This window comes from Gossypium arboreum, chromosome 8 (assembly GCF_025698485.1).
Source record: "Gossypium arboreum isolate Shixiya-1 chromosome 8, ASM2569848v2, whole genome shotgun sequence".
Lineage (NCBI taxonomy): Eukaryota > Viridiplantae > Streptophyta > Magnoliopsida > Malvales > Malvaceae > Gossypium > Gossypium arboreum.
Window position 1 is genome coordinate 138,431,201 of NC_069077.1, and position 13,206 is coordinate 138,444,406.

General features: G+C 32.0%; 1 protein-coding gene across 2 annotated transcripts; it reads right to left on the reverse strand.

The window, feature by feature from the left end:
• Positions 1–600: 600 nt before the first annotated feature.
• On the reverse strand, positions 601–4,598 carry LOC108458718 (cell number regulator 6-like). 2 transcript variants are annotated; one of them, XM_053018393.1, is made up of 5 exons: positions 4,454–4,598; positions 4,228–4,335; positions 2,594–2,708; positions 2,210–2,478; positions 601–1,065 (listed from the first exon to the last, which is right to left on the reverse strand). In XM_053018393.1, exons 2-5 carry the CDS (start codon positions 4,333–4,335, stop codon positions 793–795), a joined length of 765 nt encoding a protein of 254 aa, XP_052874353.1. In that variant the 5' UTR covers positions 4,454–4,598; the 3' UTR covers positions 601–792. The 2 variants fall into 2 exon arrangements, with proteins under 2 accessions (XP_052874353.1, XP_052874352.1); XM_053018392.1 differs by having other exon boundaries at positions 4,447–4,598.
• Positions 4,599–13,206: the final 8,608 nt, after the last annotated feature.

The following is a 13,206-nucleotide window of genomic DNA, read 5'->3' on the forward strand; positions in this document are numbered from 1 at the left end:
GACTTGACATTTTATATAAAAATATTTAAAAATATTTATATTGCTAAATTTTAATTTTAATTTATATATAATTATAACTCTAATTAAGTGATGCTATTTTATTCATTGGTGCTCATTTGTTTTTAATAAGAATGATATTTTGGGGAAAAAAGTATAATAATAAACTTTACATCTAACCTTTTTTTTCACTTTGATATTATTTCTTTTTTAATCACTTTAGTATCATTAATATTGCTAATATTTCCTGTCAATTTTACAAATTTCATAAGTTGATTATGTTGTTTATATAGTGGTGGAGTCGAAAATATTTTTGAGAGCCGAATTAAATTGTATATTTTTATAATAGTAAAATGTAATTTTACCATTTTAATAATCTATATCTTTATAATTTTTAAAGAATTAAATTAATTTTTATTATTTTTTGGGGCCAGAGTGTAATTTTACTATTACTAATTTAAAATTTTATAAATTATAAAGGCCTAAATAAAATTTTCTATTTTAAGAGGGTCGGGACTTCGCTGCCCCTTGACTCCGCCATCGATGTGATCTATGATTGACGGAAAATAAACATATTAAATTAACAAATTTTGATGAAAATTACTAATAACCATGATGATTTGGCTATAAATTTTAAATAAAAATAAAAAAATTAAAATTTTTAAATACAAAGACTAAAGTAGAATCACAATCAACATAGTTTATCCATATTTTTTTATTTAGAATATTAAAGGAGTGAGTACTAGTATTTTTCTAAAAAGAAAAGAAAATCCATGTCTTGGTCAGAAAATCCTACTATACTGGTTGTATCTCCAACTTTGTAATTTGTTTATCCTTTGCAGATGGAGAAGAAGATGAAGCAGTTGACTGAGCCTCTTTTTTTGGATCACCATCATCATTAGTAGTAGCAGCACTAACAGTGTTCATTTCTTGAAGTGGAGGAGGCTTAACAATGGTGCTTTGCACTTCACTGTTATCGCTTATACGGTTCTGCATCTCTCGGTATTCTTGACACATTGCACACCAGTGTAAGCTGCAGTGAACCAAGCATGGATCGCATGGCGAGTTCTACATATATGAACACCAAACAGTTGGTTTTTTGAATTTGTTTGATTTCTTCGTTTTTTAAAATTTTAATCTCGAAATGACAAAACAGATCGAATGCTCACCCTTATTCGTTTTCCTAATTAAGCTACTTAACATGTCTTCATGTTGTGAATCTATGTCAAAGAATACCATAGAGGATAAACCTTATGGTTAGCTCAAAGTGGTGTAATATGGGATTAAGTTTTGAGAGCTTAATTATTTTATTTTTTAAATTTGGGTCTAATTAATTAATTAATTATTTATTTTTAAATTTAGGTATAATGAGAATTTTTAAAAAAATTAGAGGGCATAATTATTTTTTAAAAGAATTTGCGAAAATTAATGATAATTTTCAAAAATTTAGAATTTTTGTAATGTTTAATTAAAATTATAAATATTTTAAGAGGTCAAAATAAAATTTTAAAAACTTTGAAGGGCTTATTAATAATTCTAAATTTTTTGAGGGGCAAGTCCCCTCTGTCTCTTCTTACATTCCACCTCCTTAGCTCATTTGATTCACGCAATTATCTTTCTTAAAATAATGATATCTAATAGGATTGGGATTTGAATTTCAATATCTACAACATATAATAGTGAATAAAAGTCGATGGGTTTAAACTGACTGTACAATAACTTTTGGCCAATTGGTTTGCTTTAGTTGGTTACTATGATCAATGTGGTTTTATGGAAGATTAAAAATTATAACCGGACCAACTGACTAGATATTTTTTACTTTTTAACAAATTAATGATATATTTATAAAAGAAATGTTAAAATATGCTATAGGTCCCTATACTCTTCACAGTTTTAGAAATTAGTCCCTCTACTTTTTCACATTCTAAAATTCAGGTTCAATTGTTAATATAGTTAAATTTGTTGGTTTGACATATTGAAATAAAAAAATTCACTTGTAGCAATGTAATTAAAAAAACTAAAAAATGATGTAATAAACTTGAATTTAACAAAATAATTTTAAAAGTGTTAATGAGTTAAACCTAAATTTTGAAATTTAAAAAAATAGAGAGATTAAATTTTTAAAAATAAAAATACATAAACTAAATTTCAAATTTTCAAAAAGTATAGGACTTTGTAATATTTTAACCTAAAAGAAAATAAATATATATACCTTGAGATGATACTTCTTTTGTAGTGATTGACGAAACAAGCCATTATAAATCCCACATAACCACCAAGCAAACAGAAGGGTCTCACAGATGAGGAAGGAAGTTTTAAGGTCGACAATGCCATGGAAGAACATGGTGGCACCTGCAACCACCATCCCTCCTTCTACACATATTGCATGGCACATGCATGCATCGTTCCACATCACATCTTCTTTCACCGTTTCTACGTTTTGTCCAAATAATATGCATGGACAAAACATACCCATCTTGCCTGCAATTATATAATATTATTTCTCAAATCAAGTATATATGTTGTGTTTTTTTTTTATATGAAAATCAAAAGTAACCTTAAAAAAATAACATAAAATAAAATGTCGGATTTTTACAGCTCTGAGTGTCTTCAAGACAGCCGAAAATACCAGTGGTCCAGTCTTCATCTGAAGGTGGCTCGTAGGATTCAGGTAAGGGTTGTCCACATTCACCGCATCTGTGAACTATTAACTATAAAAAAAAATGGTAGCCATAATCAGAAGCAAATATAAAATGGTTTAATTTTGTCATCAGTCCTTATACTCTTTGATCTTTTGAAATTTAGTTTTTACTTTTATTCAAGAATTTAACTTTTCTATTTGTCTGATTTAAAAATTAAAGACAAATGATGTAAATTTTAAAGTCCGGTTGTTATTACATATTAATTAACAATGTTATGAAAAAACCTTAAATTTTAAATCAAATAAGTAGAGAAATTAAATTTTATTTTTATTATTACAATATTGGTGGGGAAGGAGAAGAGATGATAGGGTTTGAACCCGTCTTATCATGGTGCTAGATGAGACCTTTATCACTACTCTAAATAAGTCTTGGTAAAGAGATTAAATTTTAAAATTAAAGATTAAGGGATAAAATATTAATTTTAAAATTAAATTAACAAAATAGAGAGATTAAATTATTAGAATTGAAAGTTGAGAGACTAAACAAAAGCTTGAAAAGTATAAGAACTGGTACCAATATAAAACTAACATAACATGCAAAAAATTATTAAGCCTTTGCTTCCAATAATGCAAAGACCATTGGGTGAATATATAAGATAAATTTAGTTGAATTTTTATATTTTTAATTTTAATGGTAACTATTAAATTTATTAAAGTTAAATTTTATTATTAATAAAATTTTATGCAGCAAATATATTATTATATATGTAATATCATTTTAATTTTTTATTTATAAATAATACTTACAGAAAAGTCACGTTATTTTAGTCAATGAATTTAATAGATCGTTCGAGTCATGATAGAAATTTCAAATTTTAAAAAGTATAAAAATTACTACCGATCAAATTGAAGAACGTGGACTAAATTCATTACTTACGAGATCAATATAATAAATTGGCTTAACAATTTTAATTACTACAATTTAGCTCAAAACTAAATTTTCAATTTTTAAAAATCGATGAATTTGAAATGTAATTAAAATATAAAATTAATCTATATATTTGATAATTACATAGTAAGGGTGTTCAAACGGTTAACCGAAACGAACTAGTATTAACCGAACCTTTTAATCCTTTAACTGTTAACCGAATCAAAATTTTTTCAAAAAAAAATAAGCAAACTGAAATATTTCAGTTAACCGAATTAATCGAAATTTATATATTTTTGTTTTTGTGGTTAAAATAAGTATAAAACATGTAAAAAAATAAATTGATTATGTTCATTTGACCGAATTATCCAAATTAATCGAACTAAAACTTTATATAATTTGTATTATTAATTATTAAGTTCGGTTAATTATCCAATTCCAAACGGAATTAACTGATAACCAAACTTCTAAAAAATACTAACTGACCTCCGACCAAATTAGATTGACTAATCGACTGATTAACCGAATTAAATTGATTCGGTCGATTAATTCGGTTTTAACTGAAATCTAAATACCCCGAATAAAAAATTTTTGATTTATTGAAATCTAAAATTATTATTAAGAAATAACAATAATGGAGATATATATATAAAAAATAAACCTGAGGAACATTGACTGGTTGATTGAGTTCACCAGGGGTGATATCTTCAACAGGATCCTTTTCCTTTCCAATCCTTACATAATGAGAAGGCCCTTTGCTGCCATCCATCTGTTTCAATTAAAAACCCAAAAAAATAAAACATGTCTTCTTCTTCTTTTTTTATTACAAATATATTGTAATGATAGAAATATTAATTAAGGTTTGTAGGAAAAAAAAAACCATTAACTGTTCATATGTTTCGCTGTAAATGATCGATAATGCTCCTTAATTGATCAAGAAAGTAAAAAAGTGAAACATGGAAGAAGCTCTGAATCTCAGAGTTTTTTTTTCTTTTTGGAAAATAAAGAATTTATTTTTCCTTCTTGACCTCTCATCACGAATTAATTTTTCTATTTATAGTAATTTATGTTTGTTCCAATAATCTCCCATTGCGTTTCCTACGGAGAAGGCCAATACTAAACTTAAAATTCAATTGATCTGATATAGCTAAAATTGGTATATATGTAGAGAGAGAGATACATAGATGTGCTGATAAACATATTAATTTACATGATTCTTGTGTTTAATTTAGTTTATTTCTGAATCAATATTTGTTTAATTGATTTTTTTATAATTTAATCTTGTCAGGGATGTAATTGGTCAAAAACGATAAAAAAGGGTCAAATTAAAAGACAAATCGTTGAATTGGGGCTAATTGAAAAGGATGGAGAAAGCCAAAGATTTATCATATATTTTAACTTTGTAAAAAGCTAAAAATAGGAAGATATTATTTTGTTTTATTTTATTATTTTATTATTTTATTTTATTTTATTAATTTAGGTTAAGCTATTTTTAGTAAACCCCACGTATATAAATAGGGGCTTTTAGTTCTTAGAAAATCATCATTGTCTTTACATTCCTATTTCATTTTGGAATTGGATTACTCTCTCTCTTGTATTTCCTTCTTCAATTTGGAATTGGAATTCCATTTTTTTCTCTTCAAATTAACGTTGCATTTTGTAGCATTGTCTCCAATTTTTGCTTCTTTTCCATAATTGGGCCAATTGCTCTCCAAGTCCTCACTAATCATTTCTTCACTATAACCATCAAACTTCTTTCCAAACTCATAAAGCATGAACAATTTTATACTTAACTAAATTCCATCTTAGCTTTAGACCGGTGTTCTTTCCGGTCGAAAATCCGGAGATACAAATTTGTGCTAAAAATTTGTCCATCGGTATTCATTTTTTTACTAAGTATCGGGATAGACCAATCATCCCTTAAAGTTCAACATTTCAAGTCAAAGTGCACGTTGGGTTGGGGTCGTGTTTGCTTACAATTGGAGATTCGAGTCGGCCATGTTGTATTCGGGTTTTCGAGAACAAATCGAGGAAGAGGTGATCGGGTTTAAACCACCCACGCGGTTGAGGCCGTTTATTCGAGTTGGGTTCTTCAGAACACAAGGCTACCGGGAACTTGAATCGAGAACACGTGTATCTCGGTTAGATAATCGATAAGGGTTGGTTTGCAGGTTGTACTAGAACCAGCTGCTAGAGGAAGAATTGGTGGTTAGGACGTTCTTAACTGCTATAACCAGCTTATCGACTAGAGGAGAAGATTAATTTTTGAGGATCGATTCTCAACACGGAATTTATCGAGTTTAAAGATAAGGCTTATCACATTTGATTGCAAATCCAAATTTAATATCTGATTTATTTAATTATTTATCTTAGCAGTTTAAATTATTTAGTTTCTAATCAATTTCAAAATCCCTACTTTACTTATTTATTTGCTTATTTTTCAGCTGGTACGTTTTGAGTCGTGGGCATGACGCTAGCCACGACGCTTGACACGACATTCTGTTCATAAGCCAAACTCGAAAGTTGATTAGAGTACCAATCCCTATGGACTCGACCCTACTACCACTCTTACTACTATTCAGAGTATTTAGTAGGAATTATTTTTGGTGGATTCGACGCCCATCAAATTTTGGCGCCGTTGCCAGGGATGGGAGATACTTTCTAACTTTTGTTTGTCTACCTTATGACCAGATCAGAACCGAGAAATCTAGAGTTTGAGCCAGAAATTAAGAAATTGGCCAGAAAACTACGAAGAGAAGCCATAAGACGTGGTAAACAGACAAATCCCGGATTTGAAACTATATCTTACACCGAAGAAATTTTTAACGAACCAGACGAGATGGCAGAAAAGACGATACGCCAGCTCGCAGCTGCACTGGATGAACAGCAACCCTTATGTATAACCTATCCGGTAGGAGGAACGCCGTTTGAGCTAAAATCGGGTTTGATCCACATACTACCCATTTTTCTTGGACTACAAAACGAAAAGCCGCACACTCACCTTAAGGAGTTCCATATGGTGTGCACAAGCATGAAGCCTTAGGGAGTAACAGAAGACCAAATCAAACTTCGTGCTTTTCCGTTCTCATTAGCTGACTCTGCTAGAGAGTGACTATTTTATTTGCCTCCGAAATCTGTCAACACATGGTCTGACATGTCTCGTTTGTTTCTTGATAGGTTCTTCTCTGCAGCTCGAGCAGCTGAACTAAGGAAGGACATTGTGGAAATTCGTTAAAAAGATGCTGAATCACTCTACGATTACTGGGAGTGATACAAAAAGTTGTGTACAAGCTGCCCACAATATGGATTGACTGAACAGTAAGTCCTGTAGTATTTTTATGAAGGTTTACTCCTGATGGAAACGAAAATGATAGATGCTGCAAGTGGGGGCGCTTGTTAACATGACACCTCAAAGAGCGAGAGAGTTGATTTCAACCATGGCTGCCAACTCTCAACAATTTCGACCGGTCACAGAACCCACGAGACGGGTCTATGGGTTAAGTTCTTTATGTCTAGAAGATAAGATTGATAAGTTGACTAATGTTGTCCAAAATTTGCTTTCAGATAAAACAGGCCCAGCTCAGTTATGCGGAATTTGCACCAAGTCAGACCACCCAACGGACTCATGTCCGATTTTACAGGAGGATTCGACGGAGCAAGCGAATGCTGTCGGAAACTTTCCAAGATCGCCCCAAAGACGGTATGACCCCTACTCGAACTCGTATAATATGGGGTGGAAAGATCACTCGAATCTCAATTATAGGATGAATCCACGGTTCAATCAACTGTTTCAACAGAGGCCGCCACAAAATCAACAGATACCACCCCCAAAGTCAACTTTGGAAGCCATAGTGGAAAGGCTAGCCAATAGCACTGAGAAGTTCCAACAAAAAATTGAAATGCATTTGCAGGAGCTGGACAAGCAGGTGAGTAAACTCGCGCTCACGGTTAGCCGTTTGGAGTCTCAAGGTAAGCTGTCATCCCAGACTGAGCCAAATCCTTAACACAATGCAAGTGCTATGACTCTAAGGAGTGAGAAGGTTTTGGAGCCCGTACCTGACACAAGTAGTGGCCACGACACTAGTCGCGCCCACGACACTAGTCAAAATAGGGAAAAACTTGACACAGAGGCTCCAATAGAGTCGGCACCACAAAAGTCGTTTGCTACCACCTCCGTTTCCCGGAAGACTTGTTTAATGCAGGAAGGAGTGGGATGAGAAGGAGATCCTCGACACCTTTCGAAAGGTGAAAATCAACATACCTCTTCTCGATGCAATTAAGCAGATCCCACGATACGTAAAATTCTTAAAAGAGTTGTGCACGAGTAAAAGGAAACTTTTGGGTAATGAAAAGGTAAGTGTCGGGGAAAATGTCTCCGCTGTTCTGCAATAAAAAATACCGCCCAAATGTAAAGACCAAGGTATGTTTTTCATATCTTGTAAAATAGGTAGCGTTGGTATTAAAAAAGCAATGTGTGACTTAGGCACATCAATCAATGTTATGCCTTTGTCAATTTATAAACTACTTAATGCGGGTCCTTTAAAGGAAACAGATGTGATTATCCAGCTTGCAGATAGATCTTTGGTACATCCAGATGGAGTATTAGAGGACGTTCTTGTCAAAGTAAACGAGCTAATATTTCCTGTAGACTTCTACATTATCGACATGGAGGATGACAATTCGGCCAATGCATCAGACATACTTCTCGGAAGGTCATTTTTGAGTACCGCACAAATAAAGATTAGTGTACGAAGTGGGATACTCACTATGGAGTTCGATGGGGAAGTAGTGAAGTTCAATGTCTATGAGGCCATGAACCATCCTAGCTTGATATCTAACGTTTCTAACATTGATATAATTGATCCCTTAACTGATTTATGTTTAAAATATCATGACGAGGATGAATTATGAACCGTTCTATGCAGAAGTCTAGACTTTGATGCCATTAAGGAACTGGAGGAGTGGATAAACTTTGAAGATTCAGTTCACGAAACAATAGCTCATATGGAGGCGCCACAATAATGGAGAAACCTAGGTAAATTCTTGAATTAACTCCTTCACAGATTAAGCTCGTACCATCTATTTTGCAGGCTCCAGAGTTGGAACTCAAACCACTCCCAGGCCACTTGAAGTATGCTTTTCTCGGTGAAAAAAATATACTACCAGTGATAATCTTGAGTAAACTCTCGAGGGTAGAAGAGGAAAACTTGGTGCGAGTTCTTAGAGACTACAAAGAGGTAATTGGATAGACGATAGCCGACATTAAGGGATTGAGCCCTCGACTTGTATGCACAAAATTCAGGTTTTCGATATTGCTGTTCCCAAAAGGAAGGCTCAAAGGCATCTCAACCCGCCTATGATGGAAGTGGTGAGAAAAGAGATCCAAAAGCTACTTGATGCCGGGATGATCTATCCCATATCTGACAGTAATTGGGTTAGCCCAATCCACGTAGTACCAAAAAAGACTGATGTAACCGTAATTGAGAATTCAGCGGGTGAGATGGTTATCACTCGAGTCTAAAACGGATGGAGAGTCTGCATCGATTACAGGAAGTTGAATTTCTTAACTCGAAAAGACCACTTTCCACTTCCTTTTATTGACTAGATGTTAGAACGTTTTGCTAGAAAGTCTCATTATTGTTGTTTGGATGGTTACTTAGGGTTTTTCCAAATTTCAGAGGCACTGGAGAACCAAGAAAAGACGATGTTTACGTGCCCATTTGGCATATTCGCTTACAGAAGGATGCCGTTCGGACTCTGTAACGCACCAGCCACTTTTTAAAGGTACATGGTAAGTATATTTTCTGACTGCATCGAGAAAATAATCGAGGTGTTATAGACGACTTTACTGTATATGGTGAGTCCTTCGAGGTATGTCTGACGAACCTTGCAAAAATTTTGGAAAGATGCTTAGAATTTAATATTGTTCTAAATTATAATAAATGTCATTTTATGGTAGACAATGGATTAGTTCTAGGTCATATTATTTCTAATGAGGGAATTTCTATCGATAAAGCAAAAATCGACATCATTAACTCACTACCATACCCCATAACTGTGAGGGAGATTCGGTCTTTTCTTGGTAATGTAGGCTTCTACAGGCGGTTCATTAAGGACTTTTCAAAAATTACACAACCTCTTTGCAACCTATTACAGAAGGATAAGGAATTTGAGTTTGACCAATCATGCAGAGAAGCGTTTAACACACTCAAACATAAGCTCGATTCAGCACCTATTGTTCAACCACCAAATTGGAGTTATCCTTTCGAGATAATGTGCAATGCTAGTGACCATAGTGTGGGAGCAGTCATTGGACAAAAGATCGAGAAAGAACTACACGTCATTTTTTATGCCTCTAAAACTTTGGACGCTGCCCAAAGCAACTATTCAACCACTGAAAAAGAGTTTCTAGCTATAGTCTTTGCCTTAGAAAAATTTCGTTCATATTTATTAAGAACTAAGATTGTGCTTTTTTTCTGATCATGCAGCCCTTAAATATCTGATCAGGAAAAAAGAAGCAAAATCGAGACTTATAAGGTGGATACTACTTCTGCAAGAATTCGATCTCGAAATAAAAGATAAAAAAGGATGTGAAATTTTGGTGGTTGACCATCTGAGCCGAATTCTTCCATCAAAGGACGTAACACCACTTAAAGATGATTTTTTGAATGAAAATTTACTTGCTTCCCAGACGATTTTTCCTTGGTATGCAGACATGGTGAATTATCTTGCTACAAGTATGGTCTCTCCTAACCTATCGCGATCTAAAAAAGACAAGATAAAATATGAGTCTCGATACTATATTTGGGATGATCCCTATCTTTAGAAATGCTGTTCTGACTGTAACGACATAAAATTTTCGCTTTGGCCACTAGTTGAGGCGATTATTTGAAAATTTGAAAACGGAATTTCAATTTTAAAGAGAAAAGGAGTCGCCACCGATCTTTTTCTAGGTGTGATCGAACACCTAATAAATCCTCTCTTTTTTTTACAAAAAAAAAAAGAAAATTTATTTTGAACAAAAATGAAGGCCGAATTTGGGTCTACGCGAAAATCCAGAGAAAAATAAGGTTCAAGAGTCGGTTACGCGCGAGGAAGGTATTAGCACCCTCGCGATGCCCAAAATTGGTATCTTGTTAAACACGCGTTGTCTTAATTCTCAAAAATACAAGTTTAATTTAATATCTAATGCGATCCGATTGAAATACGAGAATTCAAAATTTTTGTTTTTTTTTTAAAAAGACATCCCGTTTTTAACACGAGCCAATGATATCCACCCAACATAGCGATGAAATCAGCGACTTAGTGTTGAAATTGGTACGTTGCCTTATTTATTGAAATTAATTAAAAATATAAAAAATAATGTCATTTGCAATAGGAATTAAGTAAATGATGCAAACGATGATACAATTAATGAAAAAATTAAAATACAATATTAGAATAAAATAACGATAATATTTACAATAAAGAAAATGATAGTTTAATGTTCTAATAATATAATAAAATAAATAATATATTTGTAATAATAGTTGAAAATACTATTATGTACATGAAAGATACACATGTATATGTATATGTTAATAATGATGATAATGATAATAATACTAGCAATAATAATGAAATACAAAAAAAAGCAAATATAATATAATAATAATGTTAAAATAAAGTAATTGAAAGATACTACTATTGTCGAAACCCTTTTTATTAAAAAATTTTAGGTTTTAAAAATGATGGGAATCGACTTTTGAAAAATAGAAATATGGAGTCGCCACCGATCTTTTTGTTTTGGTGTGATCGGATCACCTAGAAATACGATTATTCTAATACAACATTTTTTGTTTACTAAAACAACAAGTATGGTCTACGAATTTTTGAGAAAACGGGTTCGAGAGTCGGTTACGCATAAGGAAGGATTAGCACCCTCACTACGCCCAAAATTGGTACCAAATCGATTAAATGATGTCCTTATATCTAAGATTTAAAAATGTTTTTGAAATGTGGTTCTTTTTAATAGTATTTGAACAACCCGAGTTGGTCATCAAAATTCTCTTGTTTAATAGTATTACATCCAGCACAATAGGACATGATCCTTTATGCCCTCGAAAACATGATAAATTTCGACTTCCAAGAATTTATATGTTGAAAATCGTAAAAGGATGCCCAATTATTTAGTCCAACGAGAAAATCGAAACCCAGCACAGTAGGGCACGATTCCTCGGATTTCTAAACATCGAGCATTGCCTTATTTTAGAATTTAGAGAATATGAGTGAGATTCTAAATGAATCTTTGATTATTGAACGAATCGGGGAATCACAACCCAGCACGATAGGGCACGATTCTCAAATTGCCAAACATCGAGTATTTTCTTTGTTTTAAAGAGTTTTTAGAAGACATGAACGAGATTCTAAAGGGACATTCGATTACTTTGAGCAAACGAGAAATTGCAACCCAGCACGTTAGGGCACGATTCAGCGAATTGTCAAATATCGAACATCGCCTTCGTTTTAAAGGATTTTTAGAAGACATGAATGAAATTTTGGAGGGATATTCGATCATTTTGAGCAAATGCGAAATTGCAACCCAACACGTTAGGGCACGATTCCGCGAATTGCCAAATATCAAATCTCGTCTCCGTTTTAAAGAATTTTTAAATGAATAATTATAAAACTAGCTTAAAACGTATTAATGCGTTTTGAAACCAGATAAAATTAATCATAAAGATTTGAATTTTATAAAAAACCACGTTTCGCAAACCAAGTGAAGAATGATGATATGGGATGAAGGGTATGTATGAGATACGATCCACTAATAAACTAATAATTAAGCAGGACTAATCTAAAAAAAAAAGTAACTCGATTACAATAATGCATGGAGAATAATTGATGTGGTAACATATAAAATGAAGAAGCATGATGTAGCAAATATACAAAAATATCGGAAGATAATTAACACATGAGATATCAAACGATATAGGATCAACAAGATACAAAAATAATGGACTAAAAATGATGGACTAATAATCAAGTAATATATGCTAGAGTTTTAAATAACTTATAAAAGAAAAATTAAGAATATATACATACAAAAATAAAAATTAATAGGTATTACAAAAACATTTGGATCAAACAAATTGCAAGATATTTAGCCATAAAATATTTATTTAAAGTTGGTAATATCCTACAATAAATAATCTATATAATACATAAGATGTACAAGGATAATAGGTATAAAATACGTAGTTATATGTATATACACGTGTGAATGAATTTTGAAGAAATTATACATGAAAATAACATGGAACTAAAATATAAAAAAACGGATTGATTTTATCATAAAATATATATGAATATAAATAAACTAGAAATAATTGCTTGTAAAAAATACCATAGAATCGTACTCAAGATCGAATTATTTTTATTACAAATGATGGACTTAAAAGCATACTTATATATAAAGAAGACTATGTATATAAAATATGGGTTTAATAATGTATGTAAATCAAAAATATGTATTAATGTAAATAAATATAAAATAACTTAAATTTTATTCAAAACATATATACAAAACATATTTGAATAGCAAAAATATATATTAAAATACATGGACTTAATAATATATAGATCAAAGGTAGGTATCGAT